This window comes from Colius striatus, chromosome 2, assembly GCF_028858725.1.
Source record: "Colius striatus isolate bColStr4 chromosome 2, bColStr4.1.hap1, whole genome shotgun sequence".
NCBI lineage: Eukaryota > Metazoa > Chordata > Aves > Coliiformes > Coliidae > Colius > Colius striatus.
Genome location: NC_084760.1, coordinates 16,923,810 through 16,940,213, shown reverse-complemented (window position 1 = coordinate 16,940,213; position 16,404 = coordinate 16,923,810). Strand labels below are relative to the sequence as shown.

Genomic DNA, 16,404 nt, shown 5'->3' with positions numbered 1-16,404 from the left:
ATGATGCCCTGAACTAGAAGCTGGTTTTCAGTGTTCTCATCGGCGACAAGTAAACCAGAATAACTGAGTTTTTTCAATTTGAGTTTGAAAAATGGAGAATGAAATTTACCCTTTTGAAAACTGCTTTGCATTACAGACCCCTGCTCACTATATGATCCATAATAACCCCTGAATCCTTTTCTGCAGTAGTGCTACAGGGTTTATTCTTTATTTGTTATTTGTGTAGTTGTTTTTTTTTTCCATTTAGGCTGTTACAAATGTTGGACTTTTGTTTTATTCCTGTTCTGATTGATAAAAGTAATTTTGCATTTTAAGGTTTATGTATGAAGAATAAAAATGAGTGGCTGTGTGATTCCCGGTGACAGCAAGAGGCAATTCATCAGTGCAGTTTTGGAGTCACGGACTGGCCTAGCTTTATATCATCCTGTGCCTGGACTTAGTTGTGGTGGTAGTTTGCTTTCCCATAACCTCTCTGGCTTAGAAATGCTTAGAGCTTGCTTAGAAACATGATGCATGACACTAATCGATAGTGAGCCAGTATGAACGTCTTCAGTATCAACACAATCTATGTAAGCAAAGCAGGAAGGAAAGATCTTCCTCCTGACGTTATCTGGTTTGGTCAGGCATGACACCTGTTGTCTGGGGCTCTTCCAGAAGGCAATGATGCTGCAGCTTGAAATCAGAAAGTTTTTGGTCACAGTTTCTTGAGAAGTCTATATACTGAGCTCTCTGAATTCCTAATTCCTTTCAAGATTTGTGATCATCTGCTTTCTTGCTGTATCTGAGTATCTTAAATAGGTTGGTTTGGGAAGACACAGGCTTCATGCTGATATCCTTCCAGGTCATCACCATTGATTTTACTGGAAATAGGAGTACAGTTCTGCAATGTTTTATGCTATCTCTTTCTGACCCTGCATAGGTAATAGTCTTAGGCGGTGTTACAGCCTGTTTGGAAGTAAACTTCTTGTGTCACCCTCTCGTTTCCTTGCTTAGTTCTTTCCAGTTTGAATGGAGACAAGATCATTAGTCTGCCTTGATTTCCGTTCCTCTTGAATGGTACAGTGTCTCAGCACTCCTGAGGCACTTCACCCTGTAGTACACCATCCCTCATTCTGCAGAAGGATTATGAGTCAGTCAGTAAGAATGTTGTTGGGATGGAGCCCTTCATAACCCCAGCTCTTCAGACATTTATCAGCGAAAACTGTTAAGGAGACGTAGTTTGGGTTTTGTTTTGTTTTTAAATGAAAGATGCCAATGTTTTAAATTCAAAACTTATTTAGGAAAAGCCAGCAAGTATTACTACGAGCTGGGTTCAGTTTAAAAGAAGCTATGGAGAAATGATTGCAAGAAATGGAGCATTCTGCCGAGACAGAGCTGGGGAAAAACACAGAAAAGTATTCTAAAAAATAAGCTATAATTATCTTAAAAGACTCTTAAGTCTTAACTTAAGAACTCTTAAAATCAGAGTTTCAGTGGCTAAAAATTGTAAGATATCTGCACGGAGTTAGTGATACTGTGTAGCTTGTGTACTCTGGAGGGGTATTTCAGCTATTGTTAACAGTGGTACTTTAAAATGCTTGGAACAAAAGATATCAGAATTCCTGATTAGTGTCATTAACAGGGCAGCACTGCAAATAAAAACTTTACCTTTTTAGGTAAATTTTTCAGAAGGAATGTATTTAATTTCCAAATATGTTGCTTTGCCTTTATAATACAGAGGAGGTAGTTTGCAAGGGAAATGAGGTGGCCTTGAAGTGGACAAATGAATTGAAAGCTGGCATTCTCACCTTGCAGTGGCCGTACATGAACCTCCAGCTCTAATTAAAGAATGTTGCTGCTGAATTTGGCGTATTTGGTATTAAACAGAACAGATTGAACCCCTCCCAGAAGTTATGTTGCAGCAACACTATCAACTTGTTCCATTGGGGTAACAGAAAGCAGAATGCACCCAAAGAAATACAGATAATTCAGTGTTATGTTGAATTAGTTTTGGTTAACTAATAAACAAGGCATGACACTTCCAGAGTTTTTTCATCCTGTTTTTCAATAAATAGACTTTAATTGTCTCATCTGAATATAGTATAAGCAGACAGGAATATTACACATAAAACAGCATTAGCACATTTTTCTCTCTTTTTTTATTAAGATGTGAGGTAAGCCACAATGTTAATTATTAACAGCCTTGTCTACACTGCAGAGTAGCTTCAGTGGTTCTGCAAATTGGCTAGATTTGAAGCTGTTAATTATGCGGTATAGTGCGCTCCATAAAGGCAGAAATGAGCGTGACTTGGCTCACTTCTCATGAGAATTAATTGTAAAAACTGGACCTCTGTTTATTTAAATTCTGGCTTCACAGGGGACACGGACATTCTATATGACAGGCTTGGCAAGCACAAATCCTTTACTCCATTAAAAAAATCAGAATATGACCATAGTAAAATTGTGTAGCTGGCAGAAAGCCCATGGCTCTTGGGACTCTACAGAGGTCCGAGACTTTTTAATAGGCGATGTTCTTTATCCTTTTGTCTAAGAAACTGACAAACATCTAAAGTCCAAATATCTTGTAAATCATAAGGAAGGGAGTTTTCCTTTCTTCCCTGCATTCACCAGCCATGTTTCTATGTGTCTAGAACTGCCTGCTGGCATTTTAATGTTACTGTCTTCCTGCCGTAGAAGAGAAAAGACATGGTCTCTAAGCCATGCTGTTCATCTGACAGCAAGGGAAATGATAAGAGAAGGGGAGATTTGTCTTTTGGCTTAAGCTCTCTGTCAAGGTTTTTGTGCAAATGTAGGCGTTGCATATTGCATAACAAATTGTGACAAGATAATTTTACCTTAGATTTCCACTGATACCCTGAGGAATTTACAGAAAGCTACTACTTCTGAAGTAAATCTGTACATATTTCTATGATTTTCTATTAAAATATGACAGCAAATAAATAAATAAATAAAAATATCTCCATAAATCTTAATGTTTTTTAAATCTTCTAGAAATATATTTGGACAGGAAAATATGTTAAATATATGATTGTACCTTTGTAGGTGTTGAAAGTTTCTAGCAGTATAACTGATACCAGTTGAAAGATCCTGAAAGTAGTATGAAGTGTCCAGTTTGTCACAGTGATGGAAAGTTCCATTTGTACATTTTCCTCAAGTGAGCTATTTTTTTAAAAAAATAGTAATTTAAGGACTTCAACTGTTATTTTTTTTTTTTAAACTGATAGTGAAAGAAAATTACTATCTCAAAGAGTGTCTCAGTCCATAGAAGAACAAGAACTTTAAACATACTAAAATAAAGAGTGCTAAATTCCTGTAAATGTTTAGTGTCTTTTAAACTTTTGCAATGAATGCAGGGATTTATCTGTTTTGGTTTTTTGGTGTTTTTTTTGACAAGTAGGAAAGGCAAAACTTGAGGAAAAATCTTAACAGTATGATTCAGGCTAATACGTAGCACTAGATTTATCAACAAGATATATTAAAATGGGAACAATAAACTAGCAAAGCCATCTTGTGCATGGGATTATTAAATTCACAGTTTGCTGTTGCTAATTTGTTAGTAGGCTTCAGATGTTTGAGAAAGCTCATACAAACTCATTTTGCAAAACCGATTATTAGATAAAATCTTCTCTGTCATTGCCACTGGAGGAATAACCCTGAATCAGGGCTGTGTCACAAACGAGGTTAGCTGAATGATCTCAGTTCAAGACCATTTTTCTAACAGAATTATTAAGATGATGCTGACATAATGAATAGGTTCTGCTCAGATAAATGTAGTCCCCTGGAGAGAATGGAAATTCAGTGCAGGGCTGTTCACTTTCTTTGGTTGATATGAGGAGCTTGGACTCTAGTATAAAGTTAGGTTTTGTGCTTTTATAAGAATTACATTTCTTCTGTGACTTGACAAAGTTTAGTAACAGAGATGCAATTATAGAGCTGTTTAGAATTGTTGGTTCTGGAAGACATTCTCCCTTAAACTATGCTTCTTAAGCAGGTGTATTTTGTTCACTTTGATGAAATGTGTTAATTAGAATAGCATGTGTTGTGGTTTAAGTGCAGCTATCAATTGAGCCCTACACAGATACTCACTCATTCGCCTCCTGGTGGGATTGGGGAGAGAATCAGAAGAGTAAAATTGTCATGAAGACAGTTTATTATGTAAAGCAAAAGCCATGTACATGAACAAAGCAAAACAAGGAATTCATTGCATGCTTCCCATGGGCAGGCAGATGTTCAGCCATCTACAGGAAAGTCAGGATCTATCACAACTTAATGGTGACTTGGGAAGACAAATGTCATCCCTCCAAATATCCTTTGCTTCCTCCTTCCCCCAGCTTTGTAGACTGAGCACAATGTCGTATGATGTGGGATATCCCTTGGGTCAGTTGAGGTCAGCTGTCCATGCTGTGTCCCTTCCGAACTTCTTGTGCACCCCTAGCCCGCTGGCTGGTGGATTGAGGTGAGGCAGAAAAGGTCTTGACTCTGTGCAAGCGCTGCTCAGCAGTAATGGAAGTGTGCCTGTATTACCAGCACTGTTTTCAGAAAATCCCAAATATAGCCCCAGACTAGCTACTAGGAAGAAAATTGACTCTATCCTAACCAAAACCAGCACAGTATGGCAGTTCCTACAAAGAAGGAACCAGCCTGTATAGTCAATTCTGAAGGATCCTTCCCTACGTTTTAATCCATAATGATGTTCATATTCATACTTGAGAGACAAGTTTCAGAAGAAAAATTGTTTCAATTTTCCAAATGCAATCAGTGAACCTCATATTAGTATGAGTCAAAGACAGATGATAATACTGATAGCTCTATTATCAAATATCTAAACCAAGAATTATTAAAAAGCTGTGTCAATTAAAGCAATTAATTAAATGTCAATGTTAAGGTTTGCAAAAGAAAAACAGTTCCACAGTGTAAATTTTGGTTTCAGCATCATGTTCACGGAGCACTGTGAGAACCAAGAAGATTTTCCTGTGGTGAATTTTTGTCAGTGTTCAGTGGCACTGTGACAGAGAGCTGTAGCTCTCAGAGTGTTAGACATTTTTCAGAGGCTTTTTTTTTTTTGAAAGAATTTCAGTTGGAGTGTAAGAAATAGTTTTGCTTGTGCAGCCAGCAATTTCTGTGTAGCACTTCATGTGGAACATACCAGAATCTTAAAATATTTTTCCTGTTAAAAAGTGTCATGGGTTAGTATTTATCTTGTATATGTAATAAAATAAATATTCATTCTTTTAGGGTGAAAAAGGAGATAAAGGAGAACCAGGACCAGAAGGTATTCATGGAAGAGAGGTAAAGTGAATGATAATGAAATAGTCAAGTTACAAACTTTTTGGGGGATGGTTTAGCACTGGAAATTTGAATTTTATGTAAGAAGGATGATGGATTTAGAATATGTGTGTGCCTAGAGAGGTAAGCATCCACAAGATGATGCAGCAAGAAAGATGCATTCAGGTGAGATGTGACTTCTTATGGCTTCATGTTGGGCTGGAGAGATGTAGGTGAGGGTGTGGTAGGTTCTGTGACAGTTCTGCTAAGGTCTCACAAGATAAACTGAAACAAGCGCGGAGATGTAAGCAACACAATAAAGATGAGAATCATTCCTGATTGGATAATTGATTTGGTCTGTATTTGATGCAGAGTATGAATTTATGTCTAAAAGTACTGGATAATCCTAATCAAGTTCACATTCAGCTCAAACCTGATCTAGCACTATAGAGGTAACCAGTAATAAGCCTTTTGTCTAATTTGTGTTTAAATTTAATTTTTTCTTTTTACATATTAAACTGACAGAAAATCAGATTGTTTTTTCAATGCAGTACTAAAGTGGCCAGCCATCATGGTTTGAACACAAAGGGCTCTTTTTTGAAAAACTAAATAAAATCAATCCAGCACATTTTTTTATCCCTCTTTTCCCCTGCTATGTCCTTGACCTAGGTAGGGATCAACATGAGTTTAGGTTTTAATGCAGGATACTGTTGGCTGTCCGGTTACAAAACATCAGAGTTGAAGGCAAAGAGCATCTCACAGAGGGATCTGAACCTGACTGTCCAGATTCTGTGGGGAATGACTGGCATTAGGATTGGAATCCAGATACAGAATTTGGGGAAAAAAATATATTCAGCAAAGCTTTTTTAAGCAACTTTACCAAAAGAGTAAAAGGATTGACATTAGACACAAAAATGCTTTGGCATTTTAGCCGACTGTCTGGGTCTACTGGATATGCAGTAAAACAGATTACATAATTATGACATTTTTAATGTCATCTGGCTTTCTTTGCACACTGTAGCCATAAAAATATTTTTCTCTATTTTAGGTTGTTATAATTCAGTGTTACATAAATCAGGCTATTTTTGACTAATAGCAGGTATCCTCCGTATGAAAACACATCCTATCTACTGAACTGTAACTACATTTAGGTATTCAGAGAGGTATTCTCTGGTAGCCTGCCTGTCTGTAAAGGTGAATTGTATACTTCTGCCATGCATGCATATAAGCTGACAGCATGGAAAAAACACATCTGTGTTTCTTTCCGTAGCTCTGGGGACATTTCTGTGTTGGTCATACACGATCTCCTTTACTACATAGGATCTTGTTCCATGAATGTTTTAGGAAGAGTAAGGTATACCAAGTATCTGGTGAACTCTAGAACATATCTGACATAGTGGCTCTGTGAAAGTGGAAAATATCAAATGTTCATATTTTGAAATATTTACTGAACTGTTGTAATGTGTCAAGAAATGGTAGATTATCATCATGGGAATTGTTGTTTAAACATTTTGGAAGGAAAAATGCACAAGGCAATAGAACATTGAGTTATTTGAATCTGGACACAATTTCTTTTTAACAACACATATAAAATTCTTTGGATTCAGTTATCACTTTGCATGGAGATGCCAGTCATTGAGCTTGAGTTTGAAGGACTGAGTATCATTCATTCTTGGTTTCTATCAATGTCTCTCAAACTCAGTCCACATACAGAAATGTAACATCCGATATTTCTGAAATAATCAAGTTGATCTGCTTAAATGGATGTAGTCTGAAGTGCTGTATAAAGAAAGCCTGAAAACAAGTAAAGCTAGTGGTATCGGCTGCTGGCAGCTGTTGTCTCTGCCTGGGGGAGTAAGGCTTTCCATACTCACAAGTGAAGAACTTGAAAATGATGACTGAATTTTATCATGCACAAATGGTAGAAACATATTTTTATCTATTTTGATCAAAATCAGGAAAATATGTGTCACATAACAGTTTCGCTTGCTGTTACTACTTGTGTTTTCTTAGCTGTACAAAAAGTTCTTGCTAGAATGAAGTAGCATGACAAGAGGGAAAGCCAGACCTGATTTGGAGACTAGGCTTTCTGTAATGTTGGAGAGACACCTTAAAGGTTTAATTCCCTCTTGCCTTACTAGTTGTGCTGAGACAGTTAATTTCATTGAGAACCAGGTTTGGATGCAGGAGCTGTGAATATATTTAACTGCTCTGCACATCTCTCAGTTTATCACTTCAGGAATCTGAGCTAAGATCTACAGGGCCATGTCCTGTCTGGGACATTGTTTAAAATTCATCTGATAACGTGAATACTTACTATAAATACCAATATTTTGATTGCTATTGTTTTTAGCTTCTTAAGGAGTAGTTATAAATAACAATATACTACTACTGCGATGTTCCCATTATACATGTTCACATTACACGTTATCATATCTATAAGCAGGTATTTGCCTGTATGAACTGCCAATTTGTTTTATTATTTCTGTTTTATATCTTGAGACTTTGTATCATTTGTATCATGTAACAAGTGGAGCTTGGTAGACACACTGTATGAAAGAAATCCTGATAGAGTTTCTTCTTCATCACACTCATATCCCATATGGAATAAGGAAAAATTTGCAATATAAATATCCGTGAAACTATTTATGGAGTAAGATATATATTATATTCATACACTTGTCAGTTGAACTGAAATGGACAGAAAACTTGGAGAATATGGAAATTTAGACCTTTTCTGGAGTGGTGTCATTTTTGTGATCAATGGTGCTGGCAGAAAGGAAGTACCGTGGGATACTACAAATTAATGATTTGCTGACATAAATGAAATCCTTCAGGAAAAGTAAGTGAAAAGCGAAAGCTTTATCGTATATATATATCAGCATGTGTCATGCACATAGCAGAAGAACAGTCTTGTAAATTGAAAAAAAAAAAACAGGAAAAAAAATCTGAAATAAAGATCTGGTAAATAATCTCTACCACATTAAACCAAGTGATTCACTGTTTTTTTTTTTCTCCTGCTAGGAAAGGTGATACCCTATGTGACATTTGAAAAGCTTTCCTACATATAATATCATTACTCTTTACATATCTCATGTCAAAGGAAGAACTTCTGAAGTTCAGTGAGCAGTGAAAAAAATACCAGGTTTTTAATGGAAAGATGAAAAACATTTTGGAGCTTTTTGATTTTATGCTTATAGGAAAAGCTGAAGCCAAGTATGAACATTTTTAAAGGGATTCAGTGGTTTGATATGATAGTAACCTTCACGCTGTCTCTAATCTTGAGCTCTCTTAGCAATGTAAGGAAATATTTGGATAAAAAAGTAAGGATCCTATTATTTGAAAGTGTGAAGTTGGTAGTGATATTTAATTATATCTAGAGTTTGAGGATTCCATTAGGAACAGAAGTATAAGGAGGTAACAGGCGTTACCAGCATCCAGAAAATTCTAGTAGGGTAGCAATTTAAAGTTTTTAAACGACACTATGAGAAAAGAGTAATAGCAATATTTAAAAGTACATGACTCATGAACTGCAAAATAGCCTATTGTTTGGAGCTTTGAAAACACTTTGCTAGACCAGAAAAGTTATCCCCGACGTATACATCTTGGTGTTGTACAGCTGACTCTGAAGCTGTTGTTTTAGTTTAGATTAAGGCTGCTCTGTGGAGAAAGTGTAGTTATATTGCCTTACTTGTTGGAGTGTTTCCAAGTTTTATTACTCGGTAGGGGTTGTTGATTTGATCTATAATAATTTGTTTGCACATTGTTGGTTAGTGTATTGTATTGTTTACTCTATTTCCAGTACTTCAGATAATATGTGTTGTTTAGGAGATTTTAATCTTATGTGACATTAAACAAGATTACTGTAATGAAGGCCAGGGAGTTGCGAACAATGAATGATACTTTTCCAAACAGGTGTCTGTTAGAGTGAAAAACCTGTTCTTCTCAAAAAATTATGCTAACCTTGCAACATCTTCCTTTGCAACATGCATGGAGCGTGGTGCATGTTGCACATACACCAATGCATTTCCTGTGGGTGACACTTGGCCGCTGTAGGAGCTGCTGGAGTCCTCTGGTTGCAGACCAGCTGATCCTTGCATTTCTTCATTGGAAAGAGCACCTGTCATCAGCTGCCAATACATTTTACCCATTCATCTTTTTTTTTTTCCTGTCCATTTCACCATTTTCTGTGAGCAGAGCGATTCTGCTGCTCTGTCTCTGAGAAAAATTTCCACATATAATACAGTTTTCTCAGGCCTCAGTGAACTCACTGAAACATGTTAAGTCAGAATTGATCAAGTAATGCATTAGGGCACAGAAAGCATATTTTACTTGGACAGAACACTTAACAATTTTCCTAGCGTTCCTCAACTCTGGGAAGAGTTTTCTTATGGATAATTTCATGCAAAACTGACAATTCAGTTATTTTTTTACTCTCTTTCAAACTTCTCTGATCAAATTCATGGCTGTCATAATAGTAAACATTTTTTTCTCTGGGTGAAAGGTTAATGCACTTCTCGGATATTTCCCAGCTGTGGATAAGTAAGTAACCGATGTCAACTGAGAAAGGGCTGTGGGCCTCATCTTGTAAAATTACTGGTGAGGTTTGCATTATGGCTGATAGCTATCTCCTCTTCACACTAGTTTGTCTTCAATGAGCTGTCAAACATAACAACTCTCAGTGCCCTTGGCTCTTAATGCCCTTGGTCCCTCTGATCTCTAGTTCATGCAGAAGCTCTTCAGTCCAGTTGTCTGCTACCAGACAGCATAAGCCTTAGAAACTCTGGCGGCTCTGTAAGAGTTTCCCATTAGTTTTCTTCTCCGTGTCTTAGCTTTCTTGAGGCTTTTGTGTTTGCTCCAAGATGAACTTGTTGTCAGCCTATCAGAGAAAGTCTTCTTCAGACTTCCCTGGCCTGTCATTCAAATCCCCAGCTTGGGCTGCAGAGTTGTTGTCACAGGAATTGCCAGCTAGTCAGTCTCAGTCAGAGGTGTCTGCTTATTAAACCCTTACAAATCCCTTGTGTGGCTTTTAAACCCAGCTGAATGTCACAGCGACAAAGTTAAAAGCAAGAGGCAAGTCTGCAAGAAAATCTAATTAACAGAAGCAGACTCCTTTAAATTACAGGATGCTCTTCCCCATCCTATGCAAGCACCAACACACATTTCCTTTTTAATATAACCCCTACAGGTTATAATGTGAGTACTAGCAGAAGGTGTGTACTTGGTTCCAGTTGTTGCTGTCGTTCGATGAGCAGGTTAGATGATACTCCTGTGGGCCAGGATTCCTTCGTAGGGAGTTCCTGAGACGCTACAGGCCTATGAGATGTGAATTCCCAGTACATGCAGCAAGCTGTGACTCCTCTGTTCTTATCAGTTTCTGTCTTTTTTGCTAGTGGTAGTAGTAGTACACATTTGCAGATCGTCATGTTGACTCAAAAGAATCAGCTGGGTAGGAAGGGGAAATGTTGTTTCATTCCCATTTCTTGCTACATTTTTGACTATTCTTGTCTTATTCAAATGACTGAAAACATAGGAAGTGGAAAATGTATTTGTTTCCTGGTTCTGGTTATACCTGGCACTTCCTTTGAATGAATAAAATATTCTCAAATCTGTTAAAGGAAAATATTTATCACATTAATAAATAAAGTTATTTTTTCTCACAGTGGAACACCAGAGCACAGCAAACCTTGTATGTGATTGTCATACAAAATTCAAATAGACAAAACTATCACCTTTTATGCCAACAGTGTCGGGACACCATTAGTAAAATCCTGTCCTTTGAAGAATTTGTGAAATCATGGTCTTTTTTAGAGCTTTAAAGCATAGTTTTAAATTGTTTTCCTGCAGTTTTCTCTGTAGGCTCGTAAGACTCCAGTAAACCAACATCACAGAAAAGTCTAGTTAAGTATTTGTCAAAAATTATGTCAAGTAATATAGTAACTTCTTCTTTAAGTTCCTTCAACCAGAAGAAATACCATTATCGTCCCTTTACATATAAAAAGCTTGCCTCTAGTTAATTTGTTTCCCCATTGGCCCCAATTTTGTTGACCCATGTTAATGTCTGGTATATTTGTTCCAGTAATTTTTCTGTTGATCAGCAATCTTGTTATGGTAATACTTGTCTTTTTTTTTTTTTTTGGTATATATATATATATATATATATATATATATAAAATATTTCTCATAGATGCCATTTCTCATGCTATTAGCCTTGACTTGGTTTTATACATGCATATCGTAATCTTTACAATACATTACATGTATTATTATATTGCTCTTTAAAAGCTAGGATTAGATTGAGATAATTCAATAATTTGTTTACCCACTATTATGAGAGCTGTTGATATTTTTACTTAGTTCTTGATTTTCTGGCAAATGTGGTAGGAGACTCCTTAGATCAATAGAAATTAGTTTGGTTTTTTTCAAAACTGACCTCATTCTCCCAAAATATTGCGGAAAATGAGCTTTTCTTATTTCAAGCTTAATCTAAAATCATCCAAATTGTATCTGTTCACATAACCATATCCATTTCACCGAAGCATCCTGTTCTGGTCTCTGCCAGAGACAACATACTATACTGCAGTAGAAGGGGCTACAGATTTGACTTAGCACAGGAATTCTCATGTCGTTTCAGAGACAGCATCAGCTAAACCTAGAATAGACATGGTGCAGCACCAGATGTGTTTTTGCAAGCATTCACTATGTCTGGATCTTATTACGACAATAATATTTTTTAAAGATGTATAATGTGTATAAGAAAAAGAATTACTGATAACAGGAGAATCTTTTAATCAATTTTAGGTTTTTATGATACAACTTGTGTTTCTTGGGGTTTTAAACTGCAAAGGAAAGCTAATTCAAGTATTTTAAAATAAATAATATAAAAACATTCATGGATACTCAAAAATCCTGCTTCAAACGCTGCAAGTCTTGTCAAATATGCAGTTTCCCCTTGTCCTTTTAGTGTGAAATCGACCTCTCTGGTCATCATCTCTGCAGTAGCTGTCAAACTGCATACCTCAGCGAGGTGCACTGCAGGAACACTGCTAAAAGCTTTAAACACACCAATTAGGAAATAATTAGCTTCATAGTTTGACAGTGCATGTCTTAGGTTCAGTGTCTTTCATCTGCAGTTGTCTTTTCTATTCAGTAGAGACACACAGGTTTATTGCTGTCTGTGAGTTGCAGATTTTTTTTTCCCTTATCTTTTCTTTAAATATACAGCCTAAGAGCTGATTCTTAAACTCAAACCTGTTCTTACACTGCTGATTTGCTAATATTGATTTTGAACCAAGTCCATACAGTTTGCATACCCAAAGAATCCCTAAAATGGCTTTTTAGAATATGGAGTGGTTGTGTTTTAAGCAGTCGTTCAGAAGGAAGTGAAAAGTAAATAGTAGTAAATGGAGACAATATTAAAACTGTCATAAATATGCAGAATGTAAAAAGAAAGCAATTTTTTTTGGCTTAGTGTTTGAATCCATCTGCCTATTACATTTTTTTAAGTTTGAACAGCAAAACTACTTCTGATTTAACTATTACATATTTGGCAAGCATAATAAAGGACAAATCAAAGCTAAATCAGGGGTATTTACAACAACCACAAATTTAATCCAAAGTGGGTACTTAAATGCTCATATAGTTCTAAATGATGTTCCTTCCAGATGGTGAATTAATGTAATTTTAGCAGGAAGTGAAGTTGCACAAATATGCAGTATTTAGAACACTCACTGATTTAATGTTTCTGTACCCACCAAGGCACAGATGTTACTTACCATTTTCATGCCAGTTGTCTCTATCTTTCCAATTACTGAAAACTGAGGAAGAGAGTTTGCAAGGGCAAAAAGGGGGCGGGGAAGAACTTAAGTTAGTAAATCCTAATTCAGATGTAGATGAGGCTTTTCTGTCCTCAACATATTTAACCTCCAAAATCATACAAATAGTGGCCTACTTGTGGAGTACCTTATTATGATTCAGTCCTGTATTGCCTACATTATTGCCATTTGCTAAGTAAAATCTTTGAACCTGTAGAGCGGTCTGACTTATAGTGCTTTCCTGCTGCATGTCTAAAGCAGTGATCGGAAGGAAGGCTCAAGACAAGTAGCTCCTGGGAGGTTGGTCCAGCGTCAGAATGGCTTGAATTTGCTGGGCATATTTCAAAACTGAAGAAGCAAGGATAAGACAACAAAGATTTGTGCTAAAGATTTTTTGGGGGGAGTGCTTCTGGTGAGACATGTTAGTGGAAAAGGTGTTTTGTAGATATTGTGGAGGATAGATTCAGGCTAAATCTAAGAAGGATCATATTTTTTACCATGAGAATGGTGAAACATTACCTGTGGATATGCATCCCTGGAAGCATTCAAGGTCAGATTGGACGAGGCTCTGAACAACTTGGTCTAGTGGAAGATGTCACTGCTCATTGCAGGGGTGGGTTGGATTAAATGACCTTTAAAAGTGCCTTCCAACCCAAATGATTCTATGATTCTGCAATTGGGAAACTGTTGCGTATGTTATGTGTAAAATTAGGCAGCATTGTCTGCTTCTCCAGCTAACTGAGGAAGGTATGAAGGACTGGATTATTTCTCTAATTACCTTTTCAAACACTGGTGAAGACTGGAGTGTTGGAAGATGTGCTACAACTCTGAGTTGTACCCTCCTGTATAGCTCATCAGCTCAGCATTGCTACTTGGAACAGAATCTACAGCTCTCTGTCTGCCTCTGCCTCCTTCCCAATTTTAGAGAGGTTAAGTGAATGTACTAATTAAGTGAATGTACTAATCTGGTATTTTATTTTATCTTTGTTGACCTTGCAAAACACCAGCCTACTGGGACTGCAAAGGATCTTTGCATTTTGACACTCTACTTGCCGTAATAGAGCACAATCAAACAGATAGTTTGGCTTTGTATGTTTAATTATGTGTTGAAGAGGTGTGTGGTCTTAGAAAAATGTGAAATTTTTGTATTTCAAACAATAATGAAAAGAAAGAATTAAGAGTTAACACCTTAAGGCTTAGTTGGTTAATGTATACTAATTCACAACAATGCAGGATTTTTTCCCAACATTTTCCCCAGATGACAACAAATACATATTTTTCTTCTTTACCCAGGGACTAAAAGGTGACCCTGGTAGTCCTGGTGTGGCTGGTCCTAAAGGAGAAAAGGTACTTATTTATCTGTAAAGTTGTATGTATATGTGAGCATGCATGATGTTTTTTCAATATTGAACACATTGCCTTAACTACATGTGACAGACACCCTGCCATTTGTGTAACTGCTGCCATTTGTGTAACTTAAGGGTTAAAGAATGTGAATGCTGATTAACTGTAAATATGTACGACAAGTACTCTGTATCACAACAAATTTTACAAGGAATTCAGAGCAGAAGCCTCAATTCGGTGTTCTGAATTGCTCTCTGGATGTTCTGATTTGCTGCCATAGAGTGATCCTGAAGGTCTCACAGAGCAATTTGTACCTCAGTGACCTAATTCTGTAAGGGTTTTACACAGTCAGATGCCTTGACGTATGTGAGCTGTCACACTGGTTTCAGCAGCCACCTTGTGCATGTAAGCTTCAGCTTGTATTTAATGTATGCAAATATGTTTTGAAGGATGGCTTTTTTTTAAGCTGTGATTCATTTATGCAGAGGCCTGCCTTTCGTTTTTTTTTGCATTTAACCTATGATGAACTGTGTACATCAACGCCATTACTGAAAAGAAGTGTTGCTTTACTTGTAAGTTTTCATAATCAGAGCCTATTGGATGATTATACTGAATTTACTTCTGCAGTGGTGCATCTCCTCTAAAAAGCCTAGAGGTTAAATATATACAGCTAAAGAGACTGCTGATTTACTTGCTTTCCTGTTTTAACTAGGGGGATGCAGGACCTCCGGGACCAAGTGCCTTGAATGTAAGTACATGTAAAACAAAAACAGATGAAAGAAAATCACTAAGCAGTGTTGCAGTTAGCTTCTTTGCAGTGTAAATACTTTTATTGTTAAATTGAAGAACCAAGTCCCCCTCTTTAGAACATCTCTGCGTTTTCTTTATGAATTGTAAAGTAGGGAAAAGGGACTTGTATAAATATAAATAAGCGTATTTATAACATTTGTTTCCCATCAAATGCTAACAAGAATATTGGGGGTGTATTCTATGTACAGGTAGTGTAGGATGGTAAAATAATTCCCGTGTTATTTTTAGTGAAAAGCATTTTCAGTAAAAGCTTGCAAAAGTAATTAAGGCTTTTTAAGATATTATAAACATTCTATTTTCATGTTACTTCATTAAATTCTGGGTGCAGTGCCCTATGTACGACACAGTATTGTATGTGTAGCATGCATATGTTCAAATTTGACTCACAGGGCCTTGTTTTTAAGAAGTTGAGGATGTAGGGATACATGTGTTAGCCAGATAGATGTGAGGCTGCCACAGCTTCTTGCTTTCAGGTCTAAGTGGAAGCAGGACTGGATGTGTATTCCCAATAGGCACACAAAACACACACACAACACACGTGTAGACAAGTCTGTTCACACAGGTCAGTATGGATAGACATATTCAACACTCCCACAAACACAAATGGCATCAACATCCTGTTACCTCGTCTGACTGATCATCATGAGGAAAATAATACATATATATACAGTGTGCATCCATCTAGCAGTTGAGCTGACATATAGCCTAACCAACAGATGCCCCTAATCCTGATCTCTCCCGTTACTGGCACCTGCACATTCAGCCCCTGCAAGGCTCACAGCGACACGCCAGTTGTAGGTGCAGATGTGCTGAGTCAGATACCCACACAAAAATGTATGTGTACACATGCATATATACATATATATACACACACCCCAGGGTTCCAGGTCATTTCACCTACTTGACAGTAAGTTAGCTTGATATTTGGTATTGATCACATACACACTTGCATGTCTGCACTCCCTCCTTCTGTTGGTACCACAAAAGCATAGACCATTGTCTTTTATGAAACATGTCATATCTTATGTTTCCTAGTATTGCACAATAATGCTGCTACTGATAATAAAGATAATTAAAATAATTTCAGTATTGGCTTAATTATAGTCCATTTAAATTTTGGTAATTGGACACATCTAATAATATTTGAGAATAACATATGCTTCCTAGCACT

At 36.8% G+C, this 16,404-nt stretch overlaps 1 protein-coding gene across 1 annotated transcript in view; it reads left to right on the top strand.

Annotated features, from left to right (window-relative positions):
* Positions 1–16,404, top strand: part of COL19A1 (collagen type XIX alpha 1 chain) — a 185,335-nt gene that overhangs the window by 80,657 nt on the left and 88,274 nt on the right. The window contains exons 9-11 of the mRNA XM_061989050.1: positions 5,236–5,289; positions 14,373–14,426; positions 15,136–15,171. Coding sequence (XP_061845034.1) covers positions 5,236–5,289; positions 14,373–14,426; positions 15,136–15,171 — 144 coding nt within the window. The remainder of the gene's footprint in view (positions 1–5,235; positions 5,290–14,372; positions 14,427–15,135; positions 15,172–16,404) is intronic.